This window comes from Eleginops maclovinus, chromosome 15 (genome assembly GCF_036324505.1).
Source record: "Eleginops maclovinus isolate JMC-PN-2008 ecotype Puerto Natales chromosome 15, JC_Emac_rtc_rv5, whole genome shotgun sequence".
Lineage (NCBI taxonomy): Eukaryota > Metazoa > Chordata > Actinopteri > Perciformes > Eleginopidae > Eleginops > Eleginops maclovinus.
This window is the reverse complement of record NC_086363.1, coordinates 20,948,849-20,965,111: the sequence shown is the minus strand read 5'-3', so window position 1 is coordinate 20,965,111 and position 16,263 is coordinate 20,948,849. Positions and strand designations below refer to the sequence as shown.

Genomic DNA, 16,263 nt, shown 5'->3' with positions numbered 1-16,263 from the left:
TTCGTCAACTTTCATGATGAGAGAAACCATATGATTAGTGAGTTAGATTTTCAGGAAGCTGGACTGTAAGCTGTGATGGATGTTTGCTACTTCACTACTACTTTTTAGTGATGTGAGTGTGTTTCCAAGTGCGATAATATAATATCCTTTAGAAACTACAAAACCACTACTACCACAGTAGAGGTGGCAAAGCCTTGTTATGCCACATTAAGTATGATCTTGTGATGTTCACACTGCTGTATCTCTCAGCTGACAGAGCTTCAGATCACATGCATGAATACGTTTACAAAGAAGACCGGAAAAATCATCCCTTAGCAGAAGAGTTAGGAATACAGTGGCGCTGCTGGGAAACCTCTAGATCAGTGACTACCTGTGAGTGATCTCTGGTGTTACACCAGGCCTTTGCTGAGAATTCAAAGGTGCAGTTGGCCAAACATTGGAGAAGGAAAAGTGCTCTCCGTCTCAGTGAGCTGGGGAAGTAAACACAATGTGGCTCAGCTAAGCCCAACATCTGCTTTCTGGTGGTTAGTGCCGCCTCTGTGTCTTTGACATTGCATGAAAGTGTTATATAAAGGGTGAAATTGAAGCCAGAAGTGCATAACAGGAGTCTTTAGTTTGTTCCAACAGAGCACTTAACTGTGTGCAGGTATTGAAAGAGTATAAAGAAAAAATAAAAGAGGGCTAAAGCAGGGTGATCTGTTAGCGTTGGATTATAACTTTTACAGTTACAAGAAATATATTGTTATCCTATATTAAACAGATTTAGTTTTACTCAGCGGTTACTTGGTCCAATCTGTGTGTTTAGCAACCCCTATGTTCCTAAATGTTGTTCAAATCCAGCAAGAGAATGTAATTTGGACTATGACCCTGGCTCTTTCTAAAAAGTAAATATAGAGCTGCCTGGGGCCTTGTTGTGCTCCTGTATGACATTTCTGACATCCATAACTGGAATGTGGCAACCTGTTTATTAGTCACTTGAGACATTTAACTTCCACATGGTCCTATGGGCTAGCATGACATAACTGGGACATGTTTGGGACGTAATTGGAACTGCTTATGACATGGTCTTTGTGGTTGAGTCGCTGCTGCCTTTGGAGTGTGTTTCCCCGCTAGTCTTATTTGGTTCAGCATTTGTCCCTTACAGTGAGCAGGTCTTAGGGAAATATTGTTTTTAGCATCTGACAATACATCCTTTGTACTGGAAGTGTCCCGCTCAGGCACTTCCTGTTAAGAGCCTCACACAATATCCTTAAATATAGCAGCTTTTGATGGTCTGACCTATGAAAACAAACAGAAAGCTCTTGTCTGGGGCTATCAGAGCAGCTGCTTCTTTTCTGCCTGCGGGGTGCAGAGTGAGTGTTGAAGCTTTAGACCCTCTGCCCACCCTGGGGAGGGGGAGGACAGAGGGAGGGGTGCTGCCTGTTGAGCCCAAGGTGAAAGGGTGCCACAGACCTGCAAATGGAGACAGGGAGCTAGCACTCAATCTGACTCGGTCAGTCGGGGGAGATATTTGGATGGGTGCACTGTCTGCCTCAGCCTGGCTCCACAGACAGAAGCCCTCTGTCTGTCCTTCTTTCTCTCCTTTTCTCTCTCCCCCTCTCACTCTTTCTCTCAGTTTCCAGGCTTCCCATCTGTATGTGATTTAGGCACGGGCTCAGGGGAGAGGCAAGTTCGCTAGGGGAGAGGAATCAGGGCAGGGAGGGAGGGAGAGAAAGGGAGGAAGTCCACACAAGTTTGTTTCACTGGCCGGGCTGGGACTAGGCTGCATCTGGAGGTCGGAGCAGTGGAAAAGTGAAGCCAACGGGTGCAGCAGAGCGAGAAGAGCTGCCCAGAAGACTCTGTGCTGAGTGCTCCACTGGGCAAACACAAATATGGCTGCTAGATCTCTGTTCTACCTTCTCTGCATCCTATCAGGGATTGCCTATCCAGCGTCTGCCGCCAGGCTTGGGGAACAGCAGCAAACATTCCCGAATGTAAGACAGATTTGCTTAAATCTCCTTTTGGCTGGTAAACTGTGCATGTTATGTTTAGTTTCACTATTATTTTACCTACTGCACATGTGTGAGGCTGATGGTTGTGGACACAAACGTTAGGGTACAAACTGTAAGAGATGAGGCAGATTTGAGGGTGATTAGTTATGGCTGTCTGTGAGCTCTGGAAAGAGAACGGTCCTGCTTTGTGTTCATACATGTGTGTGTTTATGTCATCAGACGTACCCAAAGGTAAAGCTCCGCTGTGCCCTGAGTTACTGTCTCCACCACTGTCATGCCCCCCGCCCCACCCTGGCAGTTCCCTAATAGAAACCAGCTGCCAAATGTTGAGCAACCTCCCCGAGAGAGACAGAGAACACAATAGACAGTAATGGCATGAAGCCTCAGTACAGGCCAAGGTTCATCTATTTTGATTTTACATGATTTTCTGCTCTATTTTCATTCAATTAAATCCATTTTGGTCATATTTAGGGTCAATCTTTTTTTTCTGTATACAATATATTTTCATTCTGTAGTTGTCTGCCCATAAAGCAGTGTAATTGTTGATGGTACAGTAGCTCTGCTTCCCCACATGCTTCAAATTGTGTACCTAAGCAACATTTTAGGAAACTGTATTACCTGTATTATTTATTTATTGCTCTCAGCCCACAGTTTATCTGCACCAGGTGTATCATTTGCTTTTCCGAAAATTTAACCATAACAATAATTAATTTGCCATAACCACATCTCCCTTACCAAAACATTGTTGCATGCAAGGTTTAATCGAAAACAAGAACTTTAAAAGCACTGATGTTAGATATTAAACAATCGAACAGTTGACTAAAAGGACAACAGTTGGGATGTCCTTTTAGTCATCCCTGCTGTACACCGGCTACACGTGTCTATAGCTGCTAGTACACCATGTCAGGCCATGGTCCGAGCTACATGCTTTTACTCACATGTTCCCCTACACTGTGACTGTAATTATGTGGCTGCTTTGAAGGTTTTTCGGGTGGATTTGCATTCCACTTATTGGTACATAGAAGGGAACCATAGAGCCATGATGGTTCTCTGTGTAGCGACTTTGCTCTAAAATGATAGAGAATAATCAGCTAACAGACACAACCTGAGAACATGTCAAGTGAAGCCAAAGCTTTGCAAGAACAATTTAAACATTTCTTTCTGGTTTATTTTAAGGTGTAAGTGTTTATTTCCCAATGTGTGAGCTTTCTATGTTGCGGATCCCCTGAGAGGGGCCCCTGAAGCCAGGCTGTCTGTGCACAGTTATTGAGTAAGGATGAGATTTGCATGACCCTGGGTCTGTCCTATCCTGAGGATGTTCGGAGGAGTAAGCAGGACTTAATCCAGGGTCTGAACCTTTCTTCGATGTCAAAACAAATCCAGCAGCAGCTCCAGTGAGGAGGCAGAGCGGAAATGAAATAAAACCTTCAAGCTTTGACATTAATCCACTTCATTCCCCCAGTCTGGCAGAATCATGTCAGCAGGCAAATGTACATAAAACCGAACACATTTGCAAGTGATCTTTATAAAACATACCCCCCCTCCACACACACACACACACACTGCAGAGAGAGGACATGGCTACAGTTTTGAGGCAGAGCGAGTGTTGACTTTGGAAGGCACCGACAGAGACCAATCCTGTTTTTGAGCTGCATATGTTTGGCTGTGTATCGCAGAGATAGATCCATATGGTCTCTTTAAGCATCCAGTCAGCACAGGAAATGCACTGGACAAAAGAGAAGAAGCTGCTTCTCATGGAAACAGAGAGGCTTACATGTTGAATGTCACCTTTGTTCTCCGCTGTAGTCAGGGCAGTGGGAGGGCCACAGAAATACTTCACACCAATGAGTGTGCTCATAGCCGGCGAAGCTGCATATGTCAATTTCTTTAATTCCCAGAATGTTGAGCAATATTGAAATAAGCACTATGGGTTAACTCTGTGCAAAGTTAAACTATGGCTATTGAAAGCTCTAAAGGATGTTTCACCCTGTCTCACACACTAGTAAATTAAGAGTGTTTTCATGCTAGCCCGGCTAGCAAGACTCAGCTAAGCTAGATTCATACAGACAGAAAAACCTTTTGGGACAAGGAGAAAAACATAGAAAAAAACAGGCCTGTGTTAGTCAGACAACATTTCAGTCTCAGCCGAATTATTTTACTCTCAATGTCACTTTCAATGTATGTTAGAGCTGTGTGTAAAACAACTAAACAAGCTAATGCATCAACACAATAACCCCTTACACTGTGTCCATGGCTTTCTCCTGAGCAAATATCTTTGTACACAGCAGTACAGAGCTGTCTCTAGCTGAAATGTGAGTCTCCACCGACTCCTGGAAAAAGATCTGCTCTCAAACTGCTAAATGCTTCACTTTGGACTCTGGCTGTGTCTGTCTGCTGTTTGTTGCTAAGAACTGTGTACAGTGTCTTTATCAATGCTTATTCCATTCCGTAGCTGGAAAGGGCTGGGTAGATGGATACATGGTTGTTTATAAAATAGTTCAGATGCCCCTACAGTTGTGAAATCATCCAAACATGGGCAGAACACTATACTACACAGCTTACTGTGTTTATACTTGAGGGCCATTCCTCTCATTTTTAGAGGAGTCTAAAGAGTCCATGTCCTGTCTCGAGACCACCTGCTGCATATCCGCTAACCCTCGGCCCTGCTCACAGACTGCAGCTGTTTGAACCGTCAGTGACTGTCACACAGCTGATAGGCCTAAAACAATTCTTAAGTGGCTTTACAAATGGGAAGCAGCTCAGGATCTCAGTGGTTTCCCACAAACCTGTGGGTCATTAATCCTGATGGCTTGGACTACCATTTGGGGCCAAATGTTCAGCCTGTTTTTCTGTGGGCACCAGACACATTTTAAATTCATTAGCTGCGTTTTCAGGACGTGTTTGAATAGAAGGTTGCCTCATTGAATATGTACAGTATGCAATAATGGTGTAGAGCAGGGGTGTCTAAACTATGGACCGGGGGCCAAGTGCAGCCCGTTGTCCATTTTTATGTGGCCCGCAGCGTATACTGAAAGTATAATGGAATATGGCCCACACATGAAACTTGTGCTTCACTTATATTGTACTTCTCAAATATATATGTAAACATATCTTACACAGTAGTATTCATATGTTAATACTGTAAACACACTTTTCAAATAAATTCAGTCAATTAAAGTTGAAAACATTTTCGAACAAATCTTAGTTATTAAAACAAGCCCAATAACTTATTTACACAACCAGCTTGAAATATACCCCAAATTTCCCCTCATTATAAACAATCTGAAGATTGTGTTTTAAGGGAGGCGCTGTCCACACCTTTTGTAACAAAATAAAGTAAACTCTCTGGAGAGCTGTGATGGAGGCTGTGTTTTCTTAAAGCATGTTCAAGTATCAAGCATCATTGACCTACATTTAATTGATTCCCCTAAATTATAATTGAACTTATGAGGCAATATACCTCACCTCTAGTGAGGGGCCCAGCCTGTAGTATGATTTTCTGTATGTGGCCCTCAGTGAAAAGAGTCACGACATGCCTGCTGCAGAGCATGAGCATGTGTGTGCCCTGTGGGTCAGTGGGTCTGCAGGAAGAATCCGTGCTGCTGTTTACGGGGTCTTTCACTTTAGCAAGCTACAGAAGCATGTCTTTGTCTCACAGACCATCTGTGGGAAAATCAAAGGAAAATGTGAATCATGGGTATCGCGTACAGCACTGTACACTTTCTGTTGGGCTGTGGAATGTTCTGGATGCTTCAGTTAACTGAGTGGAACAAGGAGGTCAAACTATGGAGTTCCTACAGACTGCTATTGTATGGCTCATTGAATGGTTCTGTTTCAAGTGTTTAAAGATATTCAGAGGGGTGTGTGTGTGTGTGTGTGTGTGTGTGTGTGTGTGTGTGAGTGTGTGTGTGTGTGTGTGTGTGTGTGTGTGTGTGTGTGTGTGTGTGTGTGTGTGTGTGTGTGTGTTTGTGTGCGTGCGTGCGTGCGTGCGTGCGTGCGTGCGTGCGTGCGTGCGTGCGTGCGTGCGTGTGGGGCAGGGTTTCATGGCTCTGACCTCTCACATCACACCATCCTGAGAAACTGTGGTAAACAAACATCAAACAGGATGCAGCTTTTAAAACGTCATTCTGCAGACCACAGGCCTGAATCATTCTGAGTTTAAAAAAACATCCGTACCAATCAGAACCCTCAGGAATATCATCAAAGGAGTAATCTAATCATTTAACCTACACAGAGGCTCTGCAGAGGGAATCAACTATCCCAGAACATTATGAGTACTAAACTACTCTACTCAGGGAGAAGAAGTCCCAGAGCCCAAAGGGTATTAAAGACAGTGGTGTCATAGTCTTTGTTTGTTTTTTACATTATTGCACTTTAGTTATTTTACAGAAGGTGTTATAGAGAGCCAGTGTCAGTGAGAGATCTGTTACTCACTTTTTGGTCCTCAGTTTTCACTGCACTATTTTTCAGCTAGCAGTGGGACTTGTGATGGCTCATACTGCTGTTTATCATTTGACTTCAGTAAAAATGTATATTTCTGTTTCCCCTACAGTGCAAAAAGGGATTTTTCCTGAGCGAGCGTAACAAGTGCTTCCCATGTAACTGCAAAGGCCACGCAGACTCCTGTGAAGACATCACCGGTGTTTGCAGAGTAAGTTCCCCCTCAATATTTATCCCTACAAATCACTGCATTGAACTTCATTTCCATAGCCAATTCAACATTTAATTCTGCTTTAATCTTCTTTCTTCAGAAATGCAAGGATCACACTACAGGAGATTTCTGTGAGATGTGTGAGGATGGTTACATGCTGGCCCCCAGCCTGGATGGAAGACACACCTGCCGCCCCTGCGCCTGCCCCCTCTCCATTCCCTCCAATAAGTAAGTTCCCACTTCTGGTTTCTGTGGCCAACGTGCTGCGTGTTGGCAGCAGTGTGTAACCGCTGAAATACCGACCCCCCCTGTGTGTGTACAGCTTCGCAGTGCACTGTGACGGAGGAGCTGCCATTCTGCGCTGCAAGTGCAAAGAGGGCTACGCTGGACATCTGTGTGAGAGGTCAGTTTTGAAAGTTCAAGCCACCAACCAGCTCTATGTTCACATGATACAAAACTAAATCTACAGATTACTGATTGTGGTTTAGTCTAGTTACCATCATAGTGAACCAAGAAATGTTGAGTAACCCAAAGTTTTATGTTAGAAATATATAGTACGGTCCCCAGCTCAGAGAAACTGCTGGATGCCAACTTGCAAATGTTGGCCAATTTGCACATTTAGCACAAGTTGCATTAATTAGCAATAATTAACATATGTAGACAATGACTTGGCCAGTTTAATACAATTTTAGTTCCCTTTCAGATATATTGAGAATGTTGAATCAATTTATGACATTTTTGGGATGTTCCCCAAAACTTTAAAATCGACCCAAAATTCAGCAAAATTGGTCCACAGAGAGTACAAATATGGCCACTTTCTAATTAAAACAGCCATTTTTTTTATCCGGAAAAATTCAGGAATTGATTCAACATCCTCATTAACCTCCAAAACCACTCCATAGTTGCCAAAATAGACCAAGAAATGTTGCAACTATTGTCGGCATGTGCTAATTAACACACCTTATGCAAACTGTGCAAATTGCCCAACATATGCAGGTTAGCATCTGGCAGTTTCTATTTGCTGGGGATCGTACTATACATTCCTAACATAAAACTTTGGGGTTAACTTTGGATTTCATCTCCACTAAAATACAGCTAAGATATCATAAGAACCGGTGGATGACGATAGGTCATTCCATATCAGGTTCATTATGTTTACCATATTTCTGCATCCACTCTCCACCAAAAATGCTTTCTATGAGCTATACTGAATGTATTAGTAACGCAAAGTCCTTTTGAACATGTCCATGTCTTATTCTTTCAAACTGTAAGGACAAAGAAATCTTTGCAGGTTGATGGAAATAGCCTTTGTGTGAGCAGTTGTTTCTACTTGTCTATCCATTGAAAGAGAAGACCTGCAACTGTAAAAATCTAAACACAAATGAAAATCATCTTCAATACGTTGACAACACGTACACAGCGTTTTTAAAGAATGCTGCAAATGAATTAAACACAAATTAAGAAACACCTGCAAACACAGACACGCTTCATGATAAACAAAGAAAATTATGAATTATTCCATATTTTATTTCTTATATCTTGTCAGTGTTTTTCTAACTTGTCCTTTGTAACAGACAGTGAAGTGAGTCATCTGTACTCTTCCTCATTCAGGTGTACTCCAGGTTACTACGGCAAGCCCATGGAGATCGGTAATTCCTGTAAGAGGTGCGACTGCAACGGCAACTCCGACCCTAATCTGATCTTCAGCGAGTGCCACAACGTGACGGGCAACTGCCAGCACTGCTGGGGGAATACAGCCGGGGCCAAGTGTGAAAGGTGTGCCCCCGGTTTCTACGGAGACGCCATCAGTGCCAAGAATTGCATAGGTGGGGCAACGAGTGAACTCTTGCAAGATGTTTGAGATTCCATGTGGTGGCTTTAAGCTCACAGGATCACTTGGGACTTTATGTCCGGGTTGAAATCAGCATATGACATCACATATTTGTTGGTTTTTCATATCTTTATTTTAGTTCAGAATGATTATATACACTGAGAAATCTGAAACGTTGACATTTATTATGTTAACAAAAGTGACATTACTGTATAAGGTTAGTTGGAAGCAATAATATTAAGTTTAACCTAATATTTTTGTATTTAAACTTGATCTTTCAACTAACCTTATACAGTTATGTGAAATCTGTTGTCATTACACATTTTATTCAAGTCAACGTTTCAGAATGTTTATCAGTGTCTACAGCAAAAGTTAGACTTAGACTGTAGAGTCAACTGAAGATGTTCGATGGAAATACAAGACGAGGTGACAATTCCGGATCAAGGATTAGCATATGCCTTTAGAGGCTCGGCCTGTCCAAAAATAACCCTGTCAGCAGGCTCTGACCTCTGCTGTTCTCATCAATGATGTGCCCTGTGTGTGTCGCAGAGTGCCAGTGCAATGAATGTGGCACCTCTTCATGCGACGACAGGACAGGTGTGTGTCACTGTAAGCCGGGAGTCACGGGACGCCTCTGCGACCAGTGTGAGGTGAGAGATACCACGTGACTGCATTTCCTCTTAGTTCAAAGTAGCTCTTATTTCCATGGTTTTGGGATGTCATTCCAATGAGAATAACATTACCTGGGAATGCAGCAGGTTTTTGTCAAAAGAAAAGCAGGGGGCAGAAAACACAATCAGTCAACCCAGGGTATGAACAATTTTTTGGGAGACAAATCACATGAAAAGTAAGTAAAAAGTTAATTGTTCAGAAGAATAACTGCCTGCTTGGTGTGTAAAATATCTAGTTTCAAAATCTTAACATGTTGGGTCTGGTGATTCTGGGGTCTCCTTTGCTTAAACGAAGTCCACACTGGTCAAATTATGGTAAAATGTTAGGAAATGCTCCAATACTCACGAAACATTGAACACATGCAGGAAAAAGCAAGAATGGATTATTTTAATGGAACGGAACACAAAACACAAGAAAGCTATAAATATGAACCAGATCAAACTTAATTTGTGCCCAATGCCTGTACCACTTCATAAAGTTGTATAAATGTGCTAAGAAGGCAGGATCTGAACTGAACTGTTTTGTTATCTCCAAAGATTTGTATGCACTTCCTGCAGCTGTATGTTCTACACTTTTTTCATATCTAGAAAAAAAAATTGTACAAACTAAGCATTTAAAAATCCTGTCTGCATGTGCTAATTGTGCAAATTGCCCAATGTATGCATGTTAGCATCCGGCAGTTTCTATGTGCTGGGGACCCATCCTATAAGTTGCTACTGTAAAACTTTGGGGTACTCAACATCTCCAGGTTCACAACAGGACTCTCTGAGCTGGAGGACAGCGTGTTTGATTGTCTGACCGCGTTTTTTTTTTTTCTTCATGCACTGTAGGAGGGCTACTCAGGTTTCTCCAGCTGTCAGGGCTGTCGGAGGTGTGAATGCGGGCAGGCTTCCCTCCGCTCCACCTGCCACCCCCCTCACCCACAGCTGTCCATGCCGCCCGGGGGCCGGAGGGCGTTACTGTGAGCGCTGCCTCCCTGGCTACTGGGACTACAGCCCCTCTGGCTGCCAGAGTAAGCCATCTGCCCGTCATACTGTATGTCAAACCCTTTTCTCACTCTCTTGAATGAACACCCCTGCACCATTTGTCGAAACATTAACTGCAGATACAGTTTCCCAGAGGAAAGGCCTCGCTGAGTCCTCCTGTTCCCACCCCGTCTACCACAGCGCACACACACACATGATGTCAGAACGCATCTGGCCGGAGGCTCTGCTGAGAGCTGGATGACATCAGCATGCAGCCCAATCTATACACACACACACACACACACACACACACACACACACACACACACACACACACACACACACACACACACACACACACACACACACACACACACACACACACACAGCTGCTAAAATAATCAGTCCCACACAAGAGAGGCCACAAGACAGATGTGCAGGCCTCACGCCAATGAGCCATCTGTGTGTGGTTATATACTGTACACTGACCGGTTCTGCTGATCAATACTTTCTGTCTCTGCCTCTGTGGTGACGCTCAGCTGTGTGTGTTTACAGAGTGCGACTGTGAGAGTGGACACTGTGATATGCACACAGGAGATTGCCTGTCTGAGGCTGCTGTCAACCTGTGCAACATCAGTAAGTGACTGCAGGACACACCACCACAGCCCACATGATGTCAATTGTAACACACTCCAACTGAGCTGGGATGTGGTGATGCAATGACTCTGTGCTTTCAGGTTGTGATGAGTGCATTTGGCATCTGATTGGAGACCTGCGGCAGTCCAATAAGACGCTGGACCAGCTGAAAGTCGCAGTGCTGAACATCTCCAGCGGTGCTGCTGCCAATGACAGGCTCAAATACTACAACTACACTGCTCAACGACTACAGGTTCATAAACTCAGGACATGCAAGAACAAAAAAACATGTGCATTAAAAGACGAGTTGAAGCCCCACCCATTAATATTTGCAAATAAACAATGGATCAAATCATTTGTTGGTGTCACTTGGGAAAGTTGTGTATATTCTTTTCCTCCAATGAGCTTGTCTCATAAATAATTCAATCTTTTTTGCAAACAGACTCAGTTTCAAGGCTGGAGAAACAAGTCAGCTGTGATGAAGGCCCAGGCGGGGGATCTGGAGAAGAACACAGACGCTGTGGTGTTTGAGATCAAACAGCTGGGAGACTCGGTCAGGAGAGCCTCATCTTTCTATTACATCACTCGAAGATAAACTGAAGGGAAAATCAAGTCAGGGCAGCAACAGCAATAGTCTTAGTCAAAAACATTTGAGAGAAGTTTCTGTATAAAGCTTTTATTCCTCTTGGAAATTCACTTTTCACAAAACATTGCATAGACCACACATTTAGACCTGACATGTTCCAGTTATTTTCGCTGTACCGTATCTGTATACAAAAACCTGAAAGTGGCTCCACTGGCTGATTAATGTGGCATGGAATGGTTTTGTTGGTGTTTCTCCAGGAGAGTGTAGTGCAGGCTCTAGGGGAGCAGCTGGACAACGACACGCTGCAGACTTTCACCCTGGCTGAGCAGCTCAGCACAAACCTCACTGACCTCAATATACGCATCGAAGGTACCGACAGATCTGACCCAGTGCACATTACGTCTGTGTCTTTCCTGCAATCCTGGAAGTTATATTTTGCAGGCTGCATGTAGTGATCTTATCTATACTATACCTTAGGAGGACTAAACTTTATTATATGTACTTAAACTGTAGAGATGATCCATGACTGGGAGCTGTACAGTGTGCAGCAGGAAGTGGATCCAGAGGTGGCCAGGCAGAGCATAGAGCGGGCCCATAGGATGGTGATGTGGATGAGGACCCTGGACCTGTCCCCGCGAGAGCCCACCGCCACTGATGAGTCCACTGAAGCCCACGACCGTGAGGAGACATGCAGCAGTTCACACACAAGCATGCTCTACATATGTATTTTTTATGGCAATTAACACATGAAATCACTTTTCAGTGATCTGTGCAAGTGAAGAGAGCAGATTGATGCTAGCAGGTTTAAAGAAGCTCAACTTAGGCAAAGTGTTTCTTATAAATGCTTCTGTGCACATTATTCCAAGCTAAAATGCTAACAAGCTGAAATGTATCCAAGTAAATTAACTATCGCAACCATCTTTGTTTAGCATGCTAGCATCTTGATAGAGATAGATAGAAGGATAGATAAGTACTTTAGTGATCCCAATTTGGGAATGTTTTATGTTGCAGCAGCATAAAAAGACAAGGCATTGTACACAGTCAAATTAAAAGAGTTGAAATAAACAATTCCAAATGTCAATATCTCAATAGAAATAAAATAGCATTAAAACAAGTAGAAAATATACATTTTGGAATAAAAATGTACACAAAATATAAAGCAGGGTATTATATATACATTAGGTGTGTAAGGAATGGAATATTACATTGAATATAAATGTAAAATGTACAGTGAAACTATAGAGAAGGGACTTATTTAGCAATTAAGATAAAGTACAGTAGACAAAACTACTGGTTCATTACTTAATGTAGAATCCTTTAAAACTCTTTATTCTTTATGATTCAGACATGTTAAGCCCACAGCTCTCAATTGCTTCACCCAGATGTGCCACCAATGATAGAGTAATGGTTCCTGTCTGTGACTGCGTTTCCAGTGTTGAGGCGAATCCGCCAGTTGGAGAAGAAGTTGATCACCACAGACGGCAGACTCCCTCCCATTAAGGAGATATTGTCCCGCTTTTCCAGCAAGCTGTCAGATGCTGAGGGCTTCCTGCACAAAGCAACCAGCACCCTCCAGGAGACGGAGGACAGGAACAGAGCCAGCATCCTCAAATTCCAGAGGAATGAGGTAACTTCCTATGACCCTCTCCTGCTTAGTGCATCTCTCCCCTAAAACTCTCTTCTCTGTTTGTAAAGAGCTCACAGCCCTCTGTCCCTGCTGTGAGGGTTCAGTCTGCTTCATCTCCTCTCATAATGCTACCATGTTCACTCACGCTGAGGTACATGGCCTTAAAAGACACAAAAAGAGCCAGCGAGGGATCAGCTTGTTGTTTTCCCGGCATGTCTGGTGAGACAGAAGTCTATTACTGGTGGTATTAAGTGCTGAGAACGGAAACACAAAACCATCCGTGGGAGCTTTGCACTGTTACATTAGGAGGAGGCCCGCACAGGGGAGCAGGAATCCTGTATACAAAACATTTTCCCATGATAATATCCAGAGCCTACACACGAGTTCCCGCCCACAGAGTCATCGCTGCACTGAGGAGTTTCATCCAAACTCTGAGAGAAGAAACATTGAAATCCATTAGAATGATAAGCTAACATTATACTGAGGTATATCTTGTAGCGATGTTTGTGAAGATGATGAAGAAGTCTCCGGAGACACCAGCTTGTATATAAAGGTGTATTACAACAACATAGTATCATACACCAACACGGGCAATACGAGGTTCCCAGAGCCAATTGTGGAAGTCCCCCCGAAATCTCTTTGTGCATGCAATTTATAGGAGAAAATGTGTGTGCGTGTCCAATGTGTGTGTGAGACCAAAGGCGATGTTCTATAAGAATGTGTACCCAAATAAGGTGAGATATACTTTTGTCTTTTTCTTACTCATCCATGGAGGCCTTCTGACATATTCCAGAGGTTTGTTATACAACACCCTGTTGTATCACATCACTCTCTGCACTCTATGACCTCAGAGAGTAACTAACTTAATGTGAACCAATTTAACTAACTGTACATCTGAACAGATTTAATACACCACAATAGAATCTGTTGTGGTGTGTAAGTAAGGGATGATGTGCAGCGGCTTCATGTTGATCAAGATCCCTCCGCTTCGCGTCGGGCTCCCTTATCAGCCTGTCGGGAGTTCTTTTCCCCATAATGACCGCCTCGCTGCACATTATCCCACGTATTACACGGCCAGATACTAAACAAACTAACGACTCGACTCCCAATATTAATTGAAATTATTTTATTGACTCAAAAATGATCGTATTTCTTCCACTAAGAAAACAAAACTATGTTGCACGGCGCACAAACGGCTGGAACTGCGACAAAAACAACAACAACAACTACAACTACTACAACTACTTTACGGCAGCACTGATCTAGGATATCTGTAACTGTTCAAGTCTGTTCACAGTTTCTGATCCACTAACACGTCTTTAAACCCTGCAGAGCCCAGACCCTGTTCCTGTTAGTGTTCACTTCCTGTCTGTCTTCTTCTGGTGATTTATCTGACATACAGCGCTGCGTATTTTAACCTCTTTTCCTTTCATGTTCTTGATCCTCCTTAACAACTGTCAATATGTGCTTGAGCAGTCTGCACAACTGGATTAGCAACATGTCACATGTTCGGAATTGACCAATCGAGTATTCAACTAAGCCGTGTAATAAGCGCAGATATACAATACACTAACCTTTGTACCTGAAAGGCCAAGTCCCTGAGCACTTAAAATGAGGTCAACTTTGGTGAACTCTGACAAGTTCTATAGCATCATCCTCCCAAGTGCTGACCTGTGGGGAACCGAGGGCCATTTGAATGGAAAAGCTACTGTAGCTTATTAGCTGTACTGCATATTTAGCTTGTTTGACCTTTCTCTGCTGGAGTTTAAACTGCTCCACCAAAGAGGACAACTTTCAGACAGTTATGAGACTGTGGTGCTTACAGATACATCTCTGAAATATGTATCGTCCCCTCAGGAACAAAGCTAATGAGCTATACTAGAGGGCAGTGAACAGTGTATGAAATGTTTTATAGTCAAGAGTGCTACCAAAGATGGAAATTATTATGCTCAAAGATTGGAGGTCAATCCTTTGAGAAAGTCAAACTGCTCTCATCCACCTTTTTTCCAGCAGCAACAGGAAGCTGTTTGAGTATAATCAGAATCAGAATCAGAATTGTATTAGTTCCGCAGCAGGGACATTTTAGGTGTAACAGCAGAAGTGCCATAGCAGATAAAAAAAGGCATGCAATAATAAAGAGTAAGCTAGCATATTAAATATCGAGAAGAAAAGCAGACTTTTGTATAAGATAAAAATAAAGACAAATAGGTACACAGCCATGGCTAAAAATGAGGAGCAGTACATTTAAGAATAGTGAAATAAGTAATATATTAAGGTGTAGAGGCGAAATGAATAAAACTGTTTGAACATTATAAAGCCACCACATCCTGTCTGCTCAGACAGACAGTGACACACCGCTTGGGAACATTGGAGCATTTAGCAGCTAAAGAGCACATCCTGAACCTCCTTTCATTTAGATACAACTGCACATGAATGAGTTGCTTCATATTGCAGAATATATACCGTAAATACTTTACCTTTCCTTAAGAAAAAACTCAAATAGAAGAGAAATAATATCACCTTTAATATTCAGCATAGTAATTATAATGGATACTTTAAAAAAAGAAACATTTAGATACCTTCTGCTGCATGGAAGGACTCATTAGAGCATCAGTCCTTAAGTGAACGTACTGTTGTTTTATGTTGTTCCCTGGGTTTGTTGATTTATATCTCCTATAATCCTATTCAGGAATGTGTAGGAATTTGGCTCCAGGAAGTTGTGGTCATGCGCTGGACTGTGTGTGTGTGTGTGTGTGTGTGTGTGTGTGTGTGTGTGTGTGTGTGTGTGTGTGTGTGTGTGTGTGTGTGTGTGTGTGTGTGTGTGTGTGTGTGTATGTGTGTGTGTGTGTGTGTGTGTGTGTGTGTGTGTGTTTGTGTGTCTGTCTGTCTGTCTGTCTGTCTGTCTGTCTGTCTGTCTGTCTGTCTGTCTGTCTGTCTGTCTGTCTGTCTGTCTGTCTGTCTGTCTGTCTGTCTGTCTGTCTGTCTGTATTCATGTCTTTTTGGTTGAGCGTGGGTTATCAGGAGCAAGGATCTCCATGATCAGGGTCTCTGCTGTAAATCAATGCCATGAATGGTGCACTAACCAAACATGGAGCCTCTCCTAATCTGGGCCTCTTCCCTCACCAGCCTCAGCTACAGTGAGCACTGCATGGTTACCACAGCCAATCAAATTCTCCCATCTTTGGTCCATACTCAGTCATGCAAACACATTGAAGGCCACAACCAACCACATACCTCCTATAAGAAGAGCTCTTTAAACTGTATGAAATAAAAGCACTATAAAGAAGGAGAGCTAAATTCCCAG

The 16,263-nt window shown here is 43.0% G+C and overlaps 1 protein-coding gene across 1 annotated transcript in view; it reads left to right on the top strand.

Annotated features, from left to right (window-relative positions):
• Positions 1-1,739: 1,739 nt before the first annotated feature.
• Positions 1,740-16,263, top strand: part of lama4 (laminin, alpha 4) — a 33,068-nt gene continuing 18,544 nt past the window's right edge. The window contains 14 exon segments of the mRNA XM_063902720.1: positions 1,740-1,973; positions 6,544-6,642; positions 6,743-6,870; positions 6,965-7,045; positions 8,254-8,468; positions 9,023-9,123; positions 9,976-10,056; positions 10,058-10,157; positions 10,666-10,746; positions 10,848-10,999; positions 11,189-11,299; positions 11,590-11,701; positions 11,846-12,010; positions 12,766-12,959. Coding sequence (XP_063758790.1) covers positions 1,872-1,973; positions 6,544-6,642; positions 6,743-6,870; positions 6,965-7,045; positions 8,254-8,468; positions 9,023-9,123; positions 9,976-10,056; positions 10,058-10,157; positions 10,666-10,746; positions 10,848-10,999; positions 11,189-11,299; positions 11,590-11,701; positions 11,846-12,010; positions 12,766-12,959 — 1,722 coding nt within the window. The 5' untranslated portion in view covers positions 1,740-1,871.